This window comes from Eurytemora carolleeae, unplaced genomic scaffold, assembly GCF_000591075.1.
Source record: "Eurytemora carolleeae unplaced genomic scaffold, Eaff_2.0 scaffold13, whole genome shotgun sequence".
NCBI lineage: Eukaryota > Metazoa > Arthropoda > Copepoda > Calanoida > Temoridae > Eurytemora > Eurytemora carolleeae.
The window spans coordinates 438,021-462,958 of record NW_019402181.1 but is presented as its reverse complement, the minus strand read 5'-3'; the positions used below and the strand labels follow the sequence as shown (position 1 = coordinate 462,958).

The window sequence follows — 24,938 nt, the reverse complement described above, 5'->3', positions numbered from 1 at the left end:
GGGCCAAATGCTGTGGCTAGAACAGGCTTGGGAGCTTGCCGCTAGGAAAATTGCACTTTGGAGAAGTTGTCACCTGGCAAAATAACCCTGGGATGTTGCCGCTTGGCAAAATATCCCTGGGATGTTGCCGCTTGGCAAAATACCCCTGGTTTTTGGCTTCTAAATATTGGTATTTCTAAATGTTGTTAACTTTTATTTTTTTTTAACTTAAATCTTGTTTACTTAATTCTAGATATTGTTTAATTTTAGATATTGTTTAATTGATTCTATTTATAGTTCTTTTTTAATATTGTTTTTTAAAATATCTTAAAAAATTCTTTCGTTAATTGAAATCAATAATATTTCTTTTGATTTACCTTGTTAGATTTGTTCGTAATGCGTGTTTTTTTTAAATACTTTTTGATTTTTAAAAGTTTCTCTTGTCGTAATTCTTCCTCTCGGAAGTTTATTTTTGTTCATGAAATCTATTCTTAAAAAATCATTTTAAAAAATTGTTTTCCTTTGAAATTGTATTTTTTCATAAGTTGAGTTTCATATTTTTTTCAAGAATGTTAAATATTTAATTCTGTAACTTCAGACAATGGCCAGGAATAACAGAAAGATTATGGAGGCTGAAGATAAAAGGTCAATTTAAAAATATCTCTCGTACTATCTTTTTAATGTGAAAATACACCATTCTGTGCTTCTATTCTTCTAATATTATTGTGTACAGCATTATGTAAAAGAAAAACAAATTTTAAAATAATTTTTAACTTGTATTATATTTAGTATTTACCAATTGTTTAAAAGATACAAAAAAAATAATTTGGAAAATTTTTGCCAAAAGTTTCTCTTGATTTTAGATTAAAATTATCTGCTGAAGTTCTTCAAAATATGAAGGTTAGTTGAATCATGAGAAGTTTTGGTATTTCATGTTTTATACAAGATGTAAAACCTAGAGTTTTAAAGAAACATGCGAGTTAAATAATACAAAACTAGAAATATTAAAATTGAGTTAATTCTATAAATTTTCCTTTTTACTCTTTGATTTATAGAACCACAAAAAAAATAATTATTGAAAAACAACATGTTTTTTAGCTAAATTTTTAACTTAAGTAAAAAAATACTACTTCACATCCGATTATATTAAGTTGGTTTTTAGTGAAATATTCACTTATTCCAGCTGACACAAAACATTTACGCGTTTGTTTATACGAGGTACGCAAAATTTAAAATAATTAGAGTTTTGAAAGTATGTTGACTTTGTTTTTATTTTAATTAGAAATTTACCATTGAAAACCTTGACAAAATGAATTTTATCCAAGTCTAGAGACGGTTCAACCACGTTTCTTGAGTTGGTAATTCAGGATTTTTCCATGTCTAACAAATGTAAACTTCACTACATATTTGTATTTCAATCGGCAATAGTAGTTCAACGACCTCACTCAAATTCGTTAAATTCGGTCACAGGCAGCTCTTATGCCGATTTTTCACAAAACTTCCTGACTTTTAGGTTACCGAATTGCTCCCTTTGAACTAGCTTTTCATCAATAATTACAAAGGATCTTTCTTAACAAACTTCTTACTTTCAGACAATAAAGCTTTGCTGTCTAGAGACTCTTTTTGAAAAAAAAATTGCTAAAGAACGTGAAAAGGTAATTTTTTAAAATAATTTTCTTTTATATAAAAATCAAAAAAGTTTAAGGGGAATGTCAACTTTTTAGTGATTACTTTATAATGCACATTATTTAGGAGTTGGTGTATATTTAGTTTCATAATGCACATTATTTAGGAGTTGGTGTGCACATTATTTAGGAGTTGGTGTGTATTTAGTTTCATAATGCACATTATTTAGGAGTTGGTGTGTATTTAGTTTCATAATGCACATTATTTAGGAGTTGGTGTATATTTAGTTTCATAATGCACATTATTTAGGAGTTGGTGTATCTAAAGAAAGATTCCTTCTATTGGTCAATTATGGCGTTCCTCGCCAGCACTGCTACTCTACTCGTCACATCTATAACAATATTTATATACACAAATACAGGTACCTGGGAATACACAAATACAAGTACCTGGGGAATACAAAAATACAGGTACCTGGGGAATACTCAAATACAGGTACCTGGGGAATACACAAATACAGGTACTCTGGAGGAGGGAGGTCACAAAGTGGGGGTTGTTGTTGTTGTTGTTGTTGTTTTATTCTATTCCTTTAAAATTTTGAGAATATTTTTCCATTTTGAATAATTAAACAAAGTTCAATTCGCTTTACAGGGATTAGGGGGAGGGGGGGGGGGTGAAAAAAAAATTTTAACTGGGGGCATTTTTTTTTAAAATTGGGGGCATTTTTTTTAAAAATTGGGGGCAAAAAATTATTTTGGGATCGAGAAAATCAGCTTTTTTGGGAATTATATTGACCCCTGATATTTATCCATAACCGTTTATATTTCAGAGACTAAAGTATTGAGTGCAGCAGATCTGTTTACAGCTGTATCTCTATTCAATCAGCTTGCTGTCTGCTTATCTGTATTTCCTGTTACAATTCCTATTTTTATTAAAGGACTTGTTAGTAGGTAGGTGGATATTGGTTGTAGTTACTGATGAGCAATTTAGCAAGATTTATTTTTCAAAAATTTTAAGATTTTCGGACAAAATTTCTGTCTTACATTTTAACCATAAGGGCAGATACAGGGTTACCCACAAAGGATCATGATGAGACTGCTAAAACGACCCAAAACGCTTTTAACATGACATTTAAAGCTTGACTTTTGGTTTCTGCCTTCAGTTTAGTATTTTAATGCATGGTTTGCCCTAGATGTAAGCAAAGGTAATAAACAAATTCCGTAAACTCGTCTCTGAAGTCTCATCCTTTGTGGGGTAACTCTGTATATGCAAAAAACGAACCAATTACAAACCACAAACGATCATTAAAAAAAGGGGAAATATGTTGCTTATTTTCTTGAAAGAAAACTTTTACAGAAAAGATACATATTGGAACCTTCAAAGATATTTGTAATGCTTTTAAAAATTCCGAAAAGCTTAAATAGGATAGAAAAAAGAACCTTCCTAATATCAAGTTGCTATTACCCATAGCTAGTTGTAGCATAGTGAGAACTAGAAAACTGTTGAATTAGTAGAAGCCGACATTACATCTATTGCTTTGAAGCAAATAGTTTTAAATTACTAATTAAGTTAAATGGGTCTCTCACACAGTACAATTTCTGTGTCTTATAATTGTCGGACAATTCAACTTGAATTTAAAAGTCGTCTTCCTATTCTAGGGGTTTTGAATCTCACGGAACATAGGATTCAACATACAGCCTAAAAACAACCCAAAGAATTCTTAAAATGTCAAATTTAAAACGGGTTTGTAAATAAGAATAAGTCGTAAAATGTTGAGCATTGCATTTTTCTACTGCCACATATTATCATTAGAATGTAAATAATGAATGAAAGTTTTAAATAATTTTATTTTGAATTTAAGGAATCGTTTGGTTGAGTTCTTGAAGTACCCTGAGTGCACAGAAACCTCTCTACCTATTGATATCAACCAGCAGCTAGAAGTTGACCGTACATTAGAGGAGCAGGAGAACCAGGAAAACCAGGAGAACCAGGAGAACCAGGAGAACCAGGGAATCCAAGAGAACCAAGAAATCCTGGAGAACCAGGAAATCCTGGAGAACAAGGAGGACCAGGAGAATCTGGAGAACCGAGAGAACCAGATGAACCAGGAAAGAAAGGTAAAACAAGGGGGGGGGGAAGTAAAATTATAGTTAGTAAAAGTTTTTTTCTCACTTTTTTATTAACTTTTTAGACAGATCAAAAAGTTCCTGGACATCTAAACAGCAAAATAACCAGGTGAACATAAATTAGTAAATTAGTGATGATTAAGAAACCTTCAAGTAAAGTAGTGATTATTAAAAAAGTGTTTTAATTAAAGCAGACAATACTTTCATTTTTCAGACCCTTCTTAGTGGAGTGGACTAATGCAAGCTATTCTTGGACCAGTCAGGGGCCTAGTGTACTTCATAATCTAGGTTTCATGTAAATTATACATATTAGTGGATTTTTTTTGTATGTCTGTTTAAATAATCTAAGCTGCTTTTGCCTTTAGAGGCAAAGGTTTAGTTTCCAGGCAAATCTGGGTTCCCATATTCTAGTTCATCATAACACAATAACATAAGATATTTTCGTAGATTTTCCGTTTTGTTTATAAAGTTTCTCAGACGGTAAATAACCGTTTAGAAGTACTACAATAACAGTGACCATTCAAAGGACCACTGTACCATAATCTATAAGAGTAATTTATTCAGACCTAGTTTTGATCTTATATACTTTTATATACTTCATGAACTTAACAACTTTAAGATGTTGGAATTGAGAGAGGAAAGCTGACAATGATTGTTGGTCCATCAGGTTCGGGAAAGGAAAGTATTATTTGATTTTAAATTATTGTTTTACAATATATTGAAGAAAAAAAATTTCTTTTTTGTAAGTGAAAAATTTAATCTCAGAGTTCTTTGTTGGGTTGTATTCTGAGAGAAACAGTACTGCAAGCAGGACGTGGAGAACATGATAGTGAAGAAACATTTTCAAAATTTGCCTATCTTCCACAGTATCCTTGGTTAATGAACACCACTATATTGGTAAATATGGTTTACCCATCTTCCACAGAATCCTTGATTAATGAACACCACTATACTGGTAGGTATGGTTTACCCATCTTCCACAGTATCCTTGGTGAATGAACACCTCTATACTGGTAAGTATGGTTTACCCATCTTCCACAGTATCCTTGGTTTATGAACACCATTATATTGGTAGGTATGGTTTACCCATCTTCCACAGTATCCTTGGTTAATGAACAGCACTATATTGGTAAGTATGGTTTACCCATCTTCCACAGTATCCTTGGTTAATGAACACCACTATAATGGTAGGTATGGTTTACCCATCTTCCACAGTATCCTTGGTTAATGAACACCACTATACTGGTAAGTATGGTTTAAATGTTTACAAAGGTAAGGATTTGTGTGTTGAGTATCTTGAACACTTGATCTCTATATTCAATTTGGGCACTATTTAATTCAAGGGTTTATGCATGATCCCTAAATTTAAGGGTTTATGTATGATCCCTAAATTTAAGGGTTTATGCATGATCCCTAAATTTAAGGGTTTACGTATGATCCCTAAATTTAAGGGTTTATGCATGATCCCTAAATTTAAGGGTTTATTCATGATCCCTAAATTTAAGGGCTTATGTATGATCCCTAAATTTTAGGGTTTATAAATGATCCCTAAATTTAAGGGTTTATGTATGATCCCTAAATTTATGGGTTTTGTATGATCCCTAAATTTAAGGGTTTATGCATACCCTAAATTAAAGTTAGCTGGGCAAGCGTATTACAAAATAAGTTCTGACAATTCAGGACTATATATTTAAATTATCTTTAAAATCGTCTGTGGATTCAGCAATACATATCTTAATATAATTAAACTGTAATTTCAGGAGAATTTATTATTTGGTCGACCTAAGAAGGAGAAAAGATTGAGAAAATGTATTGAGGTAAATAATACAAATATGTTCTTTACATAAATCCTGTAAATATGTAAAATATAAGAATGAGTGTAAAGCCGTGCCGGGAGTTTCAGAGAATTACAAATACAGAAATTTATATTTTCAGGCCTGCGATTTTCAAGCAGACGTTGATATGCTTCCAGATGGAATATTTACTGAGGTATTAGATATTAAATATTACATATTACAAATTACATATTACATATATACATATTACATTTTACATATTACATTTACATATTACATATTATATATTACATATTACATATTACATATTACATATTACATATTACATATTACATATTGCATATTGCATATATTACATATTACATATTACATATTAAATATTTCATATTACATATTACATAGTACATACTATATTACACTACATAGTACATACTACTTACTACTTACTACATATTACATATTACATATTACATATTACATATTACATATTACATATTGCATATTGCATATATTACATATTACATATTACATATTAAATATTTCATATTACATATTACATAGTACATACTATATTACACTACATAGTACATACTACTTACTACTTACTACTTACTACTTACTACATACTACATACTACATACATTAAAGCTCACATAATGGAAAGGAAACTGAGAACTTACTTCAAACTCTAATTTTGTTATTCTTATATTTCAAACTTCCACTATTTGATTTAGCCAAATAAAAAGTTTGAAAAATAAAGTGTTTTCACCATTAGGTGGCAAAGATATATGAATTATGAAATTATGATTTGAATCAAGATTTCATTCCTAAAGATGATGTTGGTAAGGTTGGAGAGCGAGGTGTTCTACTATCTGGAGGACAGAGGCAGAGATTATGTATAGCAAGATGTTTATATTCTACTGCACCCTGTATACTACTCGATTCACCTTTCAGGTTCAAGCTTACTTTAGAGATTTTTAGCGGTTAATTTTACTTAATAACAGAGATCTTTAGCGTTTAACTTTACTTAATACAGAGATCTTTAGCGTTTAACTTTACTTAATAACAGAGACCTTAAGCATTTAACTTTACTTAATAACAGAGATCTTTATAGGATCCAACTTTACTTGATAGCAATAATCTTTAGGGTTCGATTTCACTTCATAACAGAGATCTTTGGGCATTAACTTTACTTCACAACAGAGATAGTTAGCGTTTAACTTTACTTAATAACAGAGATCTTTATAGGATCCAACTTTAATTGATAGCAATAATCTTTAGGGTTCAATTTCACTTTCTAACAGGGATCTTTAGACATTACCTTTACTTCATAACAGAGATCTTTAGGGTTCAACTTTATCATTTAATCAAAATAAAGGAATTGAGTATTTTTCACAAACTCACAAACCCTATATCTTTGCAACCTTATGTCCGATCCCTTAATTATTTCAAGCTTAGACTATTATACCTAACATAAAGGGTTAGCAAATCTGAGTTTGTGGCAAAGACTTAATTCCTTTTAATATCAGAATGTAAAAAAACTTCTAACCTTATATTTTTCTGTTACATCAGTGCGTTGGACACCAAGATGGGTAAGTATTTATTTCGAGAAGGGATTCAGAATATACTTCTGAAGAAAAAACGAACTGTTATCATGACAACAGATGATTTAACCCTTCTCCCACATGCAGACAAGATTATCATTCTCAGGGATACCAATGTATACAATATTAACAATATATACTTTTATCAACATAGAATACGTAAAAAGATATATTAATACGATTTCAGATAACGAAATATCTATTTTTCGTAACTGTCTAGTTTTTTTGTCTGGCTTTTTACTTTTTTTGAGGTTTAAATTCAAGTTTTTTTAATTCTGAATTTAGTGATGGTATGCAGAAGTTGAATTAAATGTGTTCAGAATCTCAAAATATATCCGTGCTATGCATGTTCAATGTCCATTGTCCATAACATGAATCAATTTCAATATGACCCACGTTTTCATATTTTATTTAAACGTTATATTGATATGCAGCGATGAAGTTTCTTTAAAAAATGGAACTCGTTTTAAATTATGTGAAAACTCTCCAAACAAATTGAAATTTAAAATATGAATTAAAACTCCATGTAGGCAAATATAGTGCATCACGTAAAATGATACACATAGATAATAACAATAGAATTAAACCTTTCAAAGTACAAGTGGTTATTGTACAGAGAGGGACGGGTTGTCTCTCATGGTTCCTATCAAACTGTTATCCAGGAGAATCCTCATCTCAGAGTTAGAAGGAAAACAAGAACTGAAGGTAAAAACATACTAGTTTCATTCCTTTTATGCATCCATAGATGAAAGTATTAATCTCAAATTACAATAGAACTAATAAACCTCTGGAATAGGAAGACTTAGTTTATGGTTTAAATAGTCAAATAAACGTGAATAACAGCTATTGAGCAGTGAAAGTAAAACAGCTGGAGAAACATGGAAGCTGTTGGAAATATTAGTTTGTTTCTCTAGGAGAGGAAAGTAAAACAGCTGGAGAAACATGGAAGCTGTTGGCAAATATTAGTTTGTTTCTCTAGGAGATGAAAGTAAAACAGCTGTAGAAAGATGGAAGCTATTGGGAAATATTAGTTTGTTTCTCTAGGAGATGAAAGTAAAACAGCTGTAGAAAGATGGAAGCTATTGGGAAATATTAGTTTGTTTCTCTAGGAGATGAAAGTAAAACAGCTGTAGAAAGATGGAAGCTGTTGGCAAATATTAGTTTGTTTCTCTAGGAGTTGAAAGTAAAACAGCTGTAGAAAGATGGAAGCTGTTGGCACATATTAGTTTGTTTCTCTAGGAGATGAAAGTAAAACAGCTGAAGAAAGATGGCAGCTGTTGGCAAATATTAGTTTGTTTCTCTAGGAGATGAAAGTAAAACAGCTGTAGAAAGATGGAAGCTGTTGGCAAATATTACAAAGTGTGGAATAGTAATGAAGAGAGTTCAGCTGAAGAAACATAAAGCAATCAAACATAAACAAAGTGTCCAGGTAAATGGGCCGTCGTGGGTATATACCTGATTCACTATAATAACCTTTAAACCAGATATAAATCTGTCAGATATCGTTGTTAATCTTTTCTCAATTTTTGCTGAAGCAAAAATCTGAAAGGTACCTTTATAGAAAAGCCTAAAATGAAAACAGTCAATTTTCAAAAATGATAGAATGGATTTTATTACGTCTTTAATCCTTTTAATACAATACAAATGCAAAATATTACAAAGAATAATTACAAGACTCTTATGCTTCTGTTTTACCACTGTAGGATATAAACTAAATATCAATATTTCTAGAATATGTTTCTCTTTGTAGAATATAAACTAAATATCAATATTTCTTGGAAATGTTTCCCTCTGTAGAATATAAACTAAATATCAATATTTCTAGGATATGTTTCCCTCTGTAGAATATAAACTAAATATCAATATTTCTTGGATATGTTTCCCTCTGTAGAATATAAACTAAATATCAATATTTCTAGGATATGTTTCCCTCTGTAGAATATAAACTAATTTCCCTCTGTAGAATATAAACTAAATATCAATATTTCTAGGATATGTTTCCCTCTGTAAAATATAAACTAAATATCGATATTTCCAGGATATATTTCCCTCTTTAGAAAATAAACTAAATATCAATATTTCTAGGATATGTTTCCCTCAGCTATTCAGAAAAATAATTTGTTTATCATTGCGAAGAAGGAAACATCAGCTCAGGTTAAATATATTTTGATTCTTCATTTCTTAGTTCAATTAATTAGTGGTTCGTGATGGTCCAGAGTTACAAATTTATGAAGGAAAGAAATGTTGTTAAACTAGGTGCAAATATATTTCTTGTCTCAGCTTGTGTCACTGGTCACTTTTCATGTTTATGTTTATGTTTAGTTGAATATTCATCATGATATGTTTATGTTTAGTTAAATATTCATCATGATATGCTCCTTGTATCAGATGAGGTCCAGGGAGAAAGTCTAGGTAAATAAGTTCAATGCTTGTCACAAAATCTAATTTCTAAAGTTTACATTTTTGCAGCTATTCTAAATCAAATGGAGTAATTTTAAAATATCAAAGATTTTTATCATCAGGTTGCGAAAATAGAGGGATATTAGAAAATTAGGGTTTTTTGCGAATGTTCAGAACTGAAAACTTTAGAATTGGAGTTATTTAATCCTAACCGCTTCATCCGAATATCCATTGTAGACACTTTTGATTTCTGCTTTTTCTTCTCCTTTACTCTCTGTTAGGATGTCCCTACTTTTTTCCGACCTCTAAAAGTACTCTAAGTTGATTAGTTGAATTTTATCCAGGTTTCTAGATACAAACTGCAGATTGAATTAATCTTGAGATTAATAAAAAGATGAGATCCAGCAATAAACTTGATATCCACAATTCTATAGTTTTCAGCTCAGATCATTTAATAAAGTTTAGATTATAAAACGTTTAATAAAATTATTGAAGAAATATGCTTAGTTCCTGGCGAAGGTATCCTGAGTAACCATCATATGAAAGTTCTTTTTAAAAGGTTTTCCAAAGGTAAACAACTGCATTAAACAATATTTAGCAACAGTAAACAAAATTTGACAACATTAAACAACATTTAACAATAGTAAACAAAATTTAACAACATTTAACAACATTTAACAACATTAAACAACATTTAACAACAGTAAACAAAATTAACAACATTAAAAAATAATTACCAACAACAATATTTGACAGCATTAAACAATATTTAGCAACATTTAACAATATTTAACAACATTAAACAATATTTAACAACATTAAACAATATTTAACAAAATTAAACCATATTTAAGAGCAGTAAACAATATTTAACAACATTAAGCAATATTTTACAGCATTAAACAATATTTAACAACATTAAGCAATATTTAACAATATTAAACAATTTTTAACAACATCAAACAATATTTAACAACATTTAACAATATTTAACAACATTAAACAATATTTAACAACATTAAACAATTTTTAACAACATTAAACAATTTTTAACAACATTAAACAATATTTAACAACATTAAACAATATCTAACAACATTAAACATTATTTAACAACATTAAACAATATTTAACAACATTAAACAATATTTCTATATATAAATGTTTACTTTTTTGTCTCCTGGAATTAAGTGCATTTATAGATTCATAGATGCTAAAAGCACGTTTTCTTCGTGTGAACTTTAATTAATAAAATACTTTACTATTTTACACTCTAGTGCATGCTTGACACAGACATTTGATGCATTTGTTTGTGCATATTGTGGTTTGGAATGGTTTAATCATGATTTTTAAGGAAATTTTTAAAGTTGGTTTTGAAAAGAAAGAATAATAAATAGCTTATTGGCTATTTAGTTAACGGTCCCTCGACATTACAACATCAGTCTCTTTTAACCTAAAGTCTAGTCTTTCTGCTCTAAATATAGTGCTAGTTACTATTAGGATTATTTTTGGTCTGTTCTTCTCTTAATAGAATTATTATTTATATATATTCATATTTGTGCAGGACGGGAGAAGACTGAGTCAACTGGTGATCTGGAATCTCAAAGGTTAGTTTTATAATCATTAACATTTTTTTAACTACCTTTTTTCATGACAACATGTTTTTAATATGCTTTTTAAATTCAATTTTAACCCAAACATACACAATTGATTATAATTCTAAAAAATAAAAACAAAATTAATTTAACACCAAACTTTAAGATATTTCTCTAATTTTTGATAAATTTCAGAGCGGAAGTGGTTGAACCACGTAAAAGTGTATTAAAATTAAGTCTTTTGTGCGCCTCTATGCTGGTTAAAGCTGAAAAAGGGATTCAACTTAGTCTTCGTACTGTAGTTCAATAAGTTCTCGCTATTCATTAAACTATGTCTCTGGTTTTACTGTGAAAATAATTATTCCTGTATTTTGCAAAAAATTCACTCTCTTCAAACTCTAATTTTCTTTATCTTTAATATTTCAAACTACTTTAAATTATGCCAGATCAAAAAGTCAAAGTTTAAAATAAATAAGGTTTAAACCACAAGTTTGCATAGGGATTAGAGAAAAGTTGAGGTGATTGATCAGATTCTAAAGATTTTTTTAGAATTTATGTTACCGCAATCATGTACTGTTAAAATATGTAGATCCAACTCTCTCTTCTTTTGAAACTCCTAGTTTTTTAGGCTAAAGTTAGCTAAATCACTGTTTGATCTAAAATTCTACTTTATGAAAAATTCTCAAAGAAGACAGTTTAAATTTGTTTAACTAATTGACTGACTTTCTCTGAAGAGAGCGGACCTATCTTATGCGGTCCCAGAATTACAGTTTAGGAAAGTTCTGTGTTTATCCTGTAGGGGAGTATGAAATGTACATAGATTAAAACAAGACTTCACCTTCAGCCTGGTGCAGCTGAAAGAAGGAGTGTAACCCCTGATTGGTATACAAGCCATATACAACGTTACGGTTTTTTACTCAACCAGCTGTGAGGACTGGACTGCTGTGGAAGATTCCTATCAATGGGGCTTTAAGGCTTACAACTCCCCATTTTGCATAAAGGGTGCAGTTATGGATTTTCCTTAAATTCCTCTTAACTCGGAAAAGTATAATAGAAGGAACACAGGGAGCAATCCCTATACCCTTCCTGCTACAAACTTCCTAATCTTACTCCTACTTTCTCTAAAACTCGATGTCACAAGAACTATTTGGAGAGGTCTCAAAGCATAGAAACAATGAACATGAAGAAAAAAGAAAATCAATCAGGAAAAGGAAAAACTGGAAGGGAATCTCTAATGTCAAGTTGTACACTGTCATATTTTCCGACAACAAATGTAGACAACATTAAGGAAGGGAAGGAGACGTTCACCCCCCCCCCACTCTAAAATTATGAAGAAAAATGAAAATTTTGCAAAAAAAGAAAATGTAGAATTATTAGAAACAAATGCAAAACTTTAGCAAAAAAGTTGAGAAAATTCATCAAAAAAAACTAAATTTCGAGAATACAAGACTCATTTTCCGTGAGCCCAATTGATGAATTAATACAAAATATAAGTATAGATTTAAGAACGACTAGGAGACATCAGACATTTTGCAAAATTTTTGCATTTCGCAAAAACATTTTTGTATTTCCCATTTTCGCAAAATTTCATGAAAAAGTTTGCGAAATGCGACCGAAAATTTTAGCATTTTTTCGCGAAACGTTTCTTTCGCTTGAAACCCTATTTGTAACATGGCAAACAAGGACATCCAAAAAAATAGTTTAATTTTTATTTTCAAAATTAGCCAAAGTATGATTGAAGGATGGACCAACAAGAAAAAAAAATGAAAAACAAGAAATATAGAAATCTCAAAATGTTTCCATCTGATATTATATAAATACTTAAATATCTTGAAATTTTAATAAAATAAATTATTAAAGGTAAAAATTTTGTTTAGCTTAATTCCTGAAATAGATTCTCTTTAAAGGAATTGAGTCTTTGGAACAAAATCAAATATTTAAACCTCAATATCTTTAGAACTCAATGTTGTAAACCTTTGATATTTCAAACTCTGATTATTTGATCTAACAGAATGCATAGTTTGAAATATCTAAGGTCTGCAACATTTGGTTCCAAAGATATAGGGTTTAGAAAAACAGAGTTTGTGGCAAAGAGTCAATTCCTTTGTTGTTAAAGTGGGTGAAAATATAATTTCCACAGTTGACCAAGTTTTTAAAAAGATAATTAATCTTTTTACTGTGATTAGTCTGGTAGATGGAGATAATATCCGAGGAGAGAAGAACATTGAATTTGAATCCAAGCAAAGAAGGTAAAAAAATATATTTTTTGAAACCTTAAATAACATGAAGTTTTGACTTCATGTAAGATTTATATATTACAAAATATTAAATCTTTTTAAAAAAATTAATCCTGTATAACCCAATATTGAAACTTTTTACAAAACCAAGTTTCCGAACCTATACAATATATTTACTATTTTCTAAACCTAAAGTGAGGCTCAGGTGCCTCACTTTCATGCACTGACTTTATTTCGAAATTCAGATTAAGCATCTTCACGAAACTATGAGATATCAATATTAAAACCTTTTGGGCGATCATTTATCTAATTTGTAGGCTATTAAAACTGTATTCTCTGAACCACCTGGAGCTAAACAAGTTTCAAGGTAATCAGAATTGGATAAACTAATTTTATTTTTTAGCTTTTCTTTTCTTAAACCATCTGTTTTTTAAATTTTGAATAATGTATTGAGTATAAAAGAAATATTTGAAATTTTTTGTTTGAGCCTAAACTTTATATAATTAAACTGGAAAATTGTAAAAAAAAACTAACGCGTATGCCGTATATATCGGGATATCTATTGATCTTTAAATTCTTTCAATAGTTTCTAAAATAATCAAATGTATCCAAAAAAAATGTTCAATCATTCCATTGCCCAAATATATCTGCATGCAAATTATGATGATAAAGGAATTGAGTCTTTGCCACAATTTCTAATTTTCTAATCACTATATCTTAGGAACCAAATGTTGCAGACCTTAGATATTTCAAACTATGAATTCTGTTAGATCAAATAATCTGAGTTTGAAATATCAAAGGTTTACAACATCGAGTACTAAAGATATTGAGGTTTAAATATTTGATTTTGTTCCAAAGACTCAATTCCTTTGTCATCATACAATTTCATCATATTTAATATTGTTATATTTTCAGATGATTTTAGAAATACTTTAGAAAACTTACTTAGAGAAATAAAAATTATTGGAATGTATCTGACACTATTAATTTAATAGAGCAAAACTAATAAAATAAATAAAATCTTAAATCCTTCAAACGTAAACTCAAGTCGATATAATCTAATGAACAGATCAGTTTTCAGGAATAACCCTTGTTCTTACAGAAAGGGGGGGGGGTTCAGTGGTCCCTGAGACCCCCCCCCCATAATGTGTATAGGACTTGAATAGAATTATTGGTCTGTTCAAATTTTTTACTTTAAAACTTACTTAACTTGGGTTTACTACCGGAGATTTGAAGAGTTTTGATTAGATTTTGACAACTTTGGTTTAAATCAATAAATTAAAATCTGAAGAATGTCTCCTTAAATATTGACAGCATAAAAATGGCAGATCCACTAATTCGCCTTTCTGTAATGCCTGGACTAGGAAATTTTTTTTTAAAATATTGTTTAAAGATTATTTACATGTAAAAGTAGGTTGACTTACTAATGTTGCAATACTTTCAAAGATCTGTGTTAACTTTTAAGTCGTATTTCTATTGTCAAGTTTCGTGGGACACCGTGTATTTTAAAACATAAAATATTAATACTATTTATAACAACCTAAGTTAAAGGGAAAAATAGTCTTTTTTAAAATCGGTTTAAGGATACACAGTACACACTCTAGATAATAGATATGCTTAAAATAATAAAAAATAATATTAGACCTTTGATATTTCAAACTATGAATTCTGTTAGATGAAAAAATCTAACTTTGAAATATCAAAGGTTTACACCATCAGATGGAAAAAATATAGGTATTAGAAAATCAGAGTTTGTTACAAAGACTCAATTCCTTTGTTAGAGTTTCGGGTCGTCCTTATGGTCTCATCCTAATTCTGGGTAACCCTGAAGGAAAAATCGGCCTTTTCTCCGGCCACAGTTGTCTTTAAAAAGCAAGACTAATACCAATCATCAGCGAATAGGCTGTTTAGTTTACCCTGAAATTACCCAAATAAGTAAACGGTCCCTTTAAAAAAAGAATAGAAAAGTTTCTGGTGTGGTGGAAATATTTAATCCCAGCTCTTTGTTTCGATACATTTATAAATCCTCCAGTTTTTGAAATATAAGAAAACTCAGATGTTCATTAAAATACAAATCAGTTCAGGAGTATTTTATAATAAATATATATTTAGATCCCTGGCGTTCACTCCTTCTAGGGATAGTATATTCTCAACAATGCATAGCAAGGTTTGAAAACGTTCTTTTATCATTCTATTATACCATTTTCTTACAATTCTCCCATTCGGCTTTTCCTCCTTTCTTGACTTATCCTTTATTTTCCCCAATATTTTCCCCTAGATTAAACCTTTCTTTCAAACTTTTTATTATATTTTCTATTTTCTTGAAACCTTTGTTTTACTTTTCCTTTCAGACTTTCCTTTCATTCAACTTTTCCTTTCAGACTTTCCTTACATTCAACTTTTCCTTTCAGACTTTCCTTACATTCAACTTTTCCTTTCAGACTTTCCTTTCATTCAACTTTTGATTCAAGACTTTTCTCTATTTAATAAACCTCTTGGCTCATATAAATATATATATTAATATATATAACAATAAAGCACTTTTCCATATTTATTAATTATATATGCATATACATGTTAGCTATGGCTTGCCAAACGGCTGAACCAAATTGGCTGAAATTTTCTAAAAATTCAAATTACTTTTTTTTTAATTCCAAAAAATTTTGTTAAAGTGTTTCTAAAATTCCACAGATAGTAATCTTTATTTTTATCTAGTTTTTAAAACCTGAAATCATATCCTAAAACAAGGTCGACGTTATGTCAAATGGGTTTACAACTAGCGAAACAAACTAGGTTCGTGATAAACATGCAAAACCTGAATATTCTATAATATATCTTAGTAAAGCACCCTTTGCTTTGTTTAAATATAATCTCAACGTCCAAGAATTTGATTCAATTTCAAGAGAAATTTCTGGAATTTGAAAATAATTTTGTTAAAACACATTTTACCAGACACTATGCAGCCGGTATTCCATAAATAAGGGATTTTACCAGACACCATGAAGCCGGTATCCCATAAATAAGGGATTTTACCAGACGCCATGAAGCCGGTATCCCATAAATAAGGGATTTTACCAGACACCAACTGGTATCCAATAAATTTGGGATTTTACCAGACATTATGCAGCCGGTATCCCATAAATAAGGGATTTTACCAGACACCATGCAGCCGTTATCCCATAAATAAGGGATTTTACCAGACACCATACAGCCGGTATCCCATAAATAAGGGATTTTATCAGAAACCATGCTGCCGGTATCTCATAAAGAAGAGATTTTACCAGACTTCAACCGGTATCCCATGAATAAGGGATTTTACCAGACATTATGCAGCCGGTATCCCATAAATAAGGGATTTTACCAGACACTATGCAGCCGGTATCCCATAAATAAGGGATTTTACCAGACACCACGCAGCCGTTATCCCATTAATAAGGGATTTTACCAGACACTATGCAGCCGGTACTCCATAAATAAGGGATTTGAAACAAGACAGCTTAGAGGAAAGAAAACTGTCGCAACAAATTATAATTTTATAATTTCTATATCTTTGTAACTTGATGATGTAAACCTATGATACTATAAACTTTGAATATTTGAGCTAAAAGAATAATTAGTATGAAATAGGCAAGGTTTGAAAGATAAAGATAAAGATTCAAGTAAGTAGCGAATTTACAGTGCCTTCTTCTTTTTGAATAAAAAGTGGTGACTTAACTTTTTATTTAGCCGAGAATAACCTGAGTTATGAATACTAATTGACTCCTCTATTTAACCTTTTAAAGCTTTGATTGATCATTAAGGATAAAAGATCTCATTATATTGTATATTTCCATTAAATGCTGCTTAAAAAGCCGTAAAATTGGAGTGTACGCTAGCCTGCTGTGTGAATTCAACGCGGATGACGTCACATTTATTCCAAAAAATCTAGAATATTTTAAAATTCAAATATGAATATATTTATATTCTTCCACTTAAAGAAAGTATAATTATTATTTTCTATTTCGCTTAACTCAAAGACTTTTTTTCTACATTAAGATGTTATTAATTTCTAGGTGAAGAGATTAACATCCACAGCTTCAGGGGTCTCAGCAGTTTCAGGGTTCAGTGACGATTTTCAGGTTTCGGTTCTCTTAAAGTAACATATATCCTCGCAACCCATCTACATATATATAATTGCTAAGTACCAATTTAGTATTTCAAAGATGAAATTCCTAAAACCCAAGCTAAAATTTCATATAAATGTTTTCCAAAATTCCATATTGCTTCAAATATATATATATATATATATATATATATATATATATATATAAACAAAAATTTCATATAAATATGCATAAAATTCCTTACCACCAAGCTTAAATATTACACATATGTTATACATATAATTTTTAACAATTCAGAAAAACATTGAGATAAAAATAAAAATTTGTTTTTATTTTGTCTTCTACTTTTTTGAGGATGATGACAACGATGAAAGTAGAATGATGAATGCTGAGGGCAGGTAAGATAATCTTTAAAATTTATTAAAATTTATAATTAATCATAATATAAGTCGGTATCCTTATCTTATTACATCATTAGATTGCGACAGATACGGTGGATAAATGTTGATAGATAGTTTACATTAAGTTTTTTTTTTGCAAATTTTGCATTAGATTTCCAATTTTCTTTCTAGTTATGTATTAATTAGATTTCTTTCCATTTACATCTTTGTGTGTGATGCATTAGATTATTTTACATCTTTGTGTGTGATACATTAGAACATTTTACATCTTTGTGTGTGATGCATTAATTATTTTAAATTTTTGCATGTGCTGCATTAGATTATTTTACATCTTTGTGTGTGATGCATTAGATTATTTTAAATTTTTGTGTGTGCTGCATTAGAACATTTTACATCTTTGTGTGTGATGCATTAGATTATTTGTGTGTGAATACATCTTTATAATAATAATAGTTTAAAGTAACGCCTAGTGTCTCATTTATTGTCGTCCTATCAATTCTCAATTAATTCCGGGTCTTTCTGGTTATGATTGTAGTTCTAATATGTTCAATAGTTTTATACCTCTGAAGATTAATTTATTTTATTGTCCCGTCTGACCACTTTATGGTCCTGGCTGGATCTTTAGCATTATTATGACTTTATTTTAAGCATATTGATTATTGATATGAGATATAAAACCAATCCTTGAACAAAGTCCATATCTAAAGAACGAAAATTTTTAGTTTAAATGCCCCTCTTGACTTGAACTAAACCTTAAACTATAGCTTCTCATCGAAATCGAAAACTAAGTATCTTAACCCAGAAAATCCCCACAGTCTTTGAAACTTTTTCTATCAGTCTATCATGATTCTCTTAACAATGTAGCGGCGTTTGCGTATTCATATAACCTGCACTTTAATGGTGTAATATATGAATCTGGGATTAAATTTAATTTAACCCTGAATTTGTCTTTTTTAAATTAAAGCTATATTATTATTTTAAACTCGCGCATTCTTGTTTAGTTTTAGACTCAGGTATACAGAGGCTGAATTTAAAGAATTTGAGCCGCGGTTTAAATTTAAACCATGGTTGGTTCCACTTAAAATCGTATTTATTGTTTCAAGATTTAAGCCGGCACTAAATTGAAACCGGTTTTTGGCGGTTTTAAGACACGGCTCAAATTCAATAAATTCGGACACATGAATATTAAATACAATGATCTAGGCCTGAATATAGAGAGTACGGTTCTATATCCTTTTCCGTGTACTGGGGATACCTGAGAGCTGGTGGTCTTAATCTTCTAGGTCGGAATATTTATGATGTTATCAACCTCTTGAAATAATTATAAAAATAAATATTAAAAAGAATCAAATATGTTTCAGATTCAAGCAAACTAAAATTAATTAGATTTAATTAAAATAATCACTGTAGGAGTAATGTCAAGTGACTCTCCATACAAAGATAGCAATACCTAATTAACAACGGTGTACCCTGAAACCTTTGACTGATCAAGGTTGTCGAACTTGTTCTCATTAATCGGAGAAAATGCTTTTAATTGTTGAACACTTTTTTTGTAAGATGTTTTAAGTTTTAAAAATGTTAATACTCACTTTCTAGATTTGGCAGAAGAAAATTATTTTTTTTTTCGAAATTTTGGAAACAGAAATTCAAGTGGTTTTCTAGAGATTTCAACGAAAGGATCCCTTTTCTCGATGAACAATGAAAGGTTTCAAGGGTCAAGGGTACCGTTATGTATCGCGCACTGCACTCTTTACTTGGAGTCCCTTGGAATCACACTTTGTGAAATGCATACTTTAAATTTAAAATCAATCTTAATCAAACTGTAATAATTTGCACAAAGAAGGAAACTTTTTCGGCAATTATTTGGCATTTTAACTCACAATATATTTTTGAAGGATTTTTTGTTGTTCTGAGCATTCTACTTCACAGTGTAAAGGTTTATCTAGACTATCTTCTCAGGTAGAATTCAAGTCAGTAGTTGGAATTTAAAGACTTAAGAGAAGTGTTCAACTATATCTACCTTATAGTTAATTTACCTAGTTTAACCTCCTATCTAGTGTTGTTGATAGCAATTAGTGGTTCAACCTTCCGGACCTGAGATGGAATTTAAAGAATTTGAGCCGCGGTTTAAATCTGCCAAAACCCGGTTTAAATTAAGCACCGGCTTAAATCTTGAAACATTTGACACAATTTTAAGTGGAACAAACCATATTTAAGCCGCGGCTTAAATTTAAACCGCCGATAAAATTCTTTAAATTCGGCCACCAATTCAATAAATTTTCTATAATTATCATCCCTAGCTTGTATATTATTAAACACAATCTGTATAAGAAAAACAAATTTTAATTAATATTATTAATATAGAAATTATATAGCAAAGTGTAAACTTCGTGTTCCAGAAACAATTTTAATAATTTTAGAAAAAGATTTTGAAATTTTCATTTTAGAATTTGATTAAACCAATCTTGTTTATTTAAATTTATCAGTAAAACATCTTTTAGTAAAATTGAAAAGCTTTCAGTTGTGTTGGTTCAGATCGAAGAGACTGAATTGGAATTTAAAATTTTTTTAAAGAAATTGGACAATCCTTGAAAATTCATATTAATACTTTTGTTAAGAGCCTTGATATTTCTTTTGCAAAAAAAAACTAGTTTTGATGAAAAAGCCCTACTTTTTTGTCGTCTTACTGATGTAAAAAGCTCTGGTACTATGTCCTCCCTTCTCATAAGGATGTATGTGACAACTCTGGCTAACTAAGAAGGGTAATCCTACTCTGCAAACCTGTAAGGTCCTCCTGAAATCTATACTGACCAGCAAGCTGTAACTGCCTTGTCAGCCCGCCTGAAAGTATCCTACTTTCAAAGATCGCTGGTCGAACTGGATTGACTGGCCCACCGTGCTGGTCTTCAGGTCTGGCTGGTACGGTCAACCTTTTTGACCTTCACCTTGAGTCAAAGCTACTACTTGCTTGTAAAGTGAGCTGGACCTCTAGCGGGCATCTGGGGCCGGTCAGTTGGGATGACCGGCCTCTGAATGATAGACATAGAGAATGTGAGGAGGGTGGGTGGTTGTATTTATTTAAATGATGATGATAATGGACGCCACTATGAAAATGAAGCTTGCGCAATGATACTGCGTGCAATTCTCTACTCTGTACTTTCTCGGTATTTATTGATTGTTGATGGAAGACGACAAATTCATTAACAAAGTTCATCGTATCTATGGGGATCTGTAAATTTTTCAGAAGTTCAGTGCACTTCTATTCAATGGTTTTACCTTGATTTATATTTTCGTTTTCAATAGTTTACTTTATTCGTGTTTTTATTAAATAACAATTAATATTTTTTGCTTTGTGGAAGAGAGTGCTTTACGAAAATAAAATTAAAATTTCCCGCTTTATTTTGATATAATTGACTGATATGATGATGATGATGATATTGATTTAAAGGAACTGTAGACGCAATTTCAAATGACCCTCAATTTGTAACAGTGTCAGATTCACAACAATACACTTTAAACTTTTGACTGGTCAAGGATGTCGGACTTATTCTCATAAATCTACAAAATAAAAAACTTTAAAACGCTTGGGACGGAGGGACACAAGAAACGTCATCTGAATCATGGTTCACAGTGTACGCTAGAGAACACTTCGGTTTTACGGAAGTTTTGAGATATATACACACGGGAACGTGAAGTTGCACCAGGGAGTAAGGAATAGAAGGGAGAGACAACTGACGCGGTTCGCCCTACCATATGATTATATATGCATAAAATTTTATATCGAGCTGTTTGGTTTCTTTAGTAGGGCACTACAGGAAAAATATGTATTGGCGAAACTGGTGAAAGAAAATTGAGCCAATACATATTTTTCCTGTGGGTCCCTACTAAAAAATCAAACAGCTCGATATAAAATGGAGTACCGTCTGCAAAGCATGGATAATCATATGGTAGGGCGAACCGCGTCAGTTGTTTCTCCCTTCTATTCCTTACTCCCTGAGTTGCACATACATTCCTTTTAAAGCATAATTACTGGCGAGCCATCATTTTTATGTTGACATGTTTGATTCAAAAAAGTACCCTTTTAATCTTTGTTTGATCGCGATTGTTTGGCGCAGAAACGCTTGTATTTATTTTTAGCTTTTAAATGCACTTGTATATGTACTTTGTATGTAGTTTTGTATGTAGTTTGTATGTACTTTTGTATGTTCTTTTGTATGTACTTTGTATGTAGTTTGTATGTACTTTTGTATGCTCTTTTGTATGTACTTTATATGTAGTTTGTATGTACTTTGTATGTTCTTTTGTATGTACTTTGTATGTAGTTTGTATGTAGTTTTGTATGTTCTTTTGTATGTACTTTGTATGTAGTTTGTATGTAGTTTTGTACGTTCTTTTGTATGTACTTTGTATGTAGTTTGTATGTACTTTTGTATGTTCTTTTGTATGTACTTTGTATGTAGTTTGTATGTAGTTTTGTACGTTCTTTTGTATGTACTTTGTATGTAGTTTGTATGTACTGTTTTATGTTCTTTTGTATGTACTTTGTATGTAGTTTGTATGTTCCAGAGCTGGGAACTTTTGTGTTGGAAACCCATAGCCCCGATCCATAGCCCCGATCCATAGCCCCGATCCATAGCCCCGATCCATAGCCCCGATCCATAGCCACGATCCATAGCCCCGATCCATAGCCCCGATCAATTTATTTTGATATTCACATTGAGTACTTTTTTCTGGCTCCTCATTGGCTGTTCACGGGTTATGTGATTTCGAATAAAGATTAAATTAAACAAAGATCGAGATTAAGCATTCGAATATTTAAACTACGCGTTATTAGAGTCCGACTTCATACTGTGCTCTAGTGTACACTCCAGTTTCCACACGGTTGAAAACTATTTTTGCTCGAGTTAATTCAGGATTTCTCCATCATCTTGGGTCAGACAAAGGTCTAAAATTTTACTGTTATTAATCGAACATATAAAATATACAGGGCCACCAGAAATAACGTGTACAGTCCCTTTAACACAAAATATTTAGGGATGCTGTTGTGGAAAATATTTCATTTGAATCTGCTCTCTACACATTCAGAATATATGGAGGACTTTCATTCATAGTAATTTTACTTACATACTGCTCAAACCTACTTGGACAATGGATAGGTGAACGTTTTTATAACATTTTTTACATTATTAACATTTTTGAACATTCAAATAATGATTTTTTTTTGAGGTGCCGGTGCAAGAAAGAATCTTCATGAACGAATGATAAATAATCTGTTTAACTGCTCTATTGATTTGTTTGATGCTTTTCCAATAGGTGAGATATTTACAACAAACTAAATATATTTAAATATCCAATAGGTAGGATATTACCAACAAACTAAATATATTTAAATATCGAATAGGTAGGATATTTACAACAAACTAAATATATTTAAATATCCAATAGGTAGGATATTTACAACAAACTAAATATATTTAAATATCGAATAGGTAGGATATTTACAACAAACTAAATTTATTTAAATATCGAATAGGTGGGATATTTACAACAAACTAAATATATGTAAATATCCAATAGGTAGGATATTTACTTAATCTAAATATATTTAAATATCCAATAGATAGAATATTTACAACAAACTAAATATATTTAAATATCCAATAGGTCAAATCACTGATTGCGGCGCTCTATAACAGTTTTGCTAGTGCTCAGTCTTTAGACCTAACCCAGAAAAAGTATTCATGCATTAAAGTAAAAATCTGTAAAGGAATATAAGTCTTTGCCACAAATTAAAGTTTCTAATCATATTATTTTTGCAACCTGATTGTGTAAACCCTTGATAAATCAAACTTAGACTATTTGATATAACCAAAATCATAGTTTATAATATCTAAGGTCTTTGACATTGGGTTGCATAGATTAGGGATTAGAAAATCAGAGTTTGTGGCATAGACTCAATTCCTTTAAATTAGAATGTAATATCTCATTTTCCTGGCATGAGCAAATGAGTTTTCTAGGATTAAAACTCCCTCTAGTGGCCTCATGTCAATTTAAAGTAAAGTTTTCTTGAATTAAAAGTCCCCCTGATGACCTCATGTCAAATTAATGTAGAGCTTTGCAACACTTTCGGCAGTTTATTCCCAGTTTACTTTAGTTAATTAAAACATAATATTGTTAATTAACTAAAACTGGCAGTTTAGTTCCATGTACTGCAAATAATGTTATCCATTGATATGTTTAGGTAGAATACTAAACCGATCCTAAAATAGGTTTAGGTAGAATATACTTTATAATATATCCTGTAATATGTTTAGGTAGAATACTGAACTATATATCCTGTAATATGTTTAGGTAGAATACTGAACTATATATCCTGTAATATGTTTAGGTAGAATACTGAACTATATATCTCGTAATATGTTTAGGTAGAATACTGAACTATATATCCTGTAATATGTTTAGGTAGAATACTGAACTATATATCCTGTAATATGTTTAGGTAGAATACTGAACCGATTATCCTGTGATATGTTTGTTATTGACCAAAAACTTCCAAGCTGTCTGCAAAGATTAGGTAATTCAAAAGAAATGAAAAACACATTTCATTAATATATCATGATTTTATCAATAAATTATACAGATTTATGCTTTAAAAAAAAATTCCGAAAACTGAGCTAAGTTCTGGTGATGTAATATGGACTATACGGACTATATGTAATAATGTTATCAATTTAATCCATTAAAGATGCAAAAAAAAAGTTCTTACCGCAAACTTAAATCATCTAATCCAAATAATTTTGCAACTTTAAAATGGGAACCTTTGCAATTTTAAACTTAGATTATTTGATCTAACAAAATTGAAATATCAAAGGTCTACGAGATATAGTGATTACAAAAATCCAAATTTGTGACAAAACTCCTGTGATACAAATTTCGGCTTATTTGAATAATTTTTAAATGAAGATTATCTCTATTGGCATTTACTATTTCTAGTGCTGGTTAGTTTAATCTGTGCAGCAGCTTTACTTGTCAACTGTATTCAGGAACACCTAGAGATATATAGTAGGGGGG

General features: G+C 30.5%; 2 protein-coding genes across 3 annotated transcripts in view; both read left to right on the top strand.

Moving 5' to 3' along the window:
- Positions 1-581: 581 nt before the first annotated feature.
- Positions 582-13,761, top strand: LOC111718182 (ATP-binding cassette sub-family C member Sur). The gene is made up of 22 exons (XM_023493707.1): positions 582-624; positions 843-879; positions 1,572-1,634; positions 1,915-2,026; positions 2,435-2,555; positions 3,467-3,722; positions 3,797-3,840; positions 3,946-4,019; positions 4,351-4,409; positions 4,497-4,628; positions 5,492-5,548; positions 5,667-5,720; positions 6,375-6,481; positions 7,100-7,237; positions 7,748-7,836; positions 8,436-8,560; positions 9,217-9,285; positions 9,486-9,543; positions 10,039-10,101; positions 11,096-11,138; positions 13,313-13,375; positions 13,681-13,761. The coding sequence occupies exons 1-22, from the start codon at positions 605-607 to the stop codon at positions 13,751-13,753; spliced, it is 1,857 nt and encodes a 618-aa protein (XP_023349475.1). The 5' UTR covers positions 582-604; the 3' UTR covers positions 13,754-13,761.
- A 1,718-nt stretch (positions 13,762-15,479) lies between these two features.
- LOC111718160 (ATP-binding cassette sub-family C member Sur) overlaps positions 15,480-24,938 on the top strand; it is a 22,076-nt gene continuing 12,617 nt past the window's right edge. For both annotated transcript variants that reach the window (XM_023493677.1, XM_023493676.1), the window contains exons 1-9: positions 15,480-15,530; positions 17,416-17,481; positions 17,821-17,864; positions 19,071-19,150; positions 19,763-19,826; positions 22,902-23,023; positions 23,094-23,180; positions 24,367-24,441; positions 24,861-24,910. In XM_023493677.1, coding sequence (XP_023349445.1) covers positions 15,519-15,530; positions 17,416-17,481; positions 17,821-17,864; positions 19,071-19,150; positions 19,763-19,826; positions 22,902-23,023; positions 23,094-23,180; positions 24,367-24,441; positions 24,861-24,910 — 600 coding nt within the window. In that variant the 5' untranslated portion in view covers positions 15,480-15,518. The remainder of the gene's footprint in view (positions 15,531-17,415; positions 17,482-17,820; positions 17,865-19,070; positions 19,151-19,762; positions 19,827-22,901; positions 23,024-23,093; positions 23,181-24,366; positions 24,442-24,860; positions 24,911-24,938) is intronic.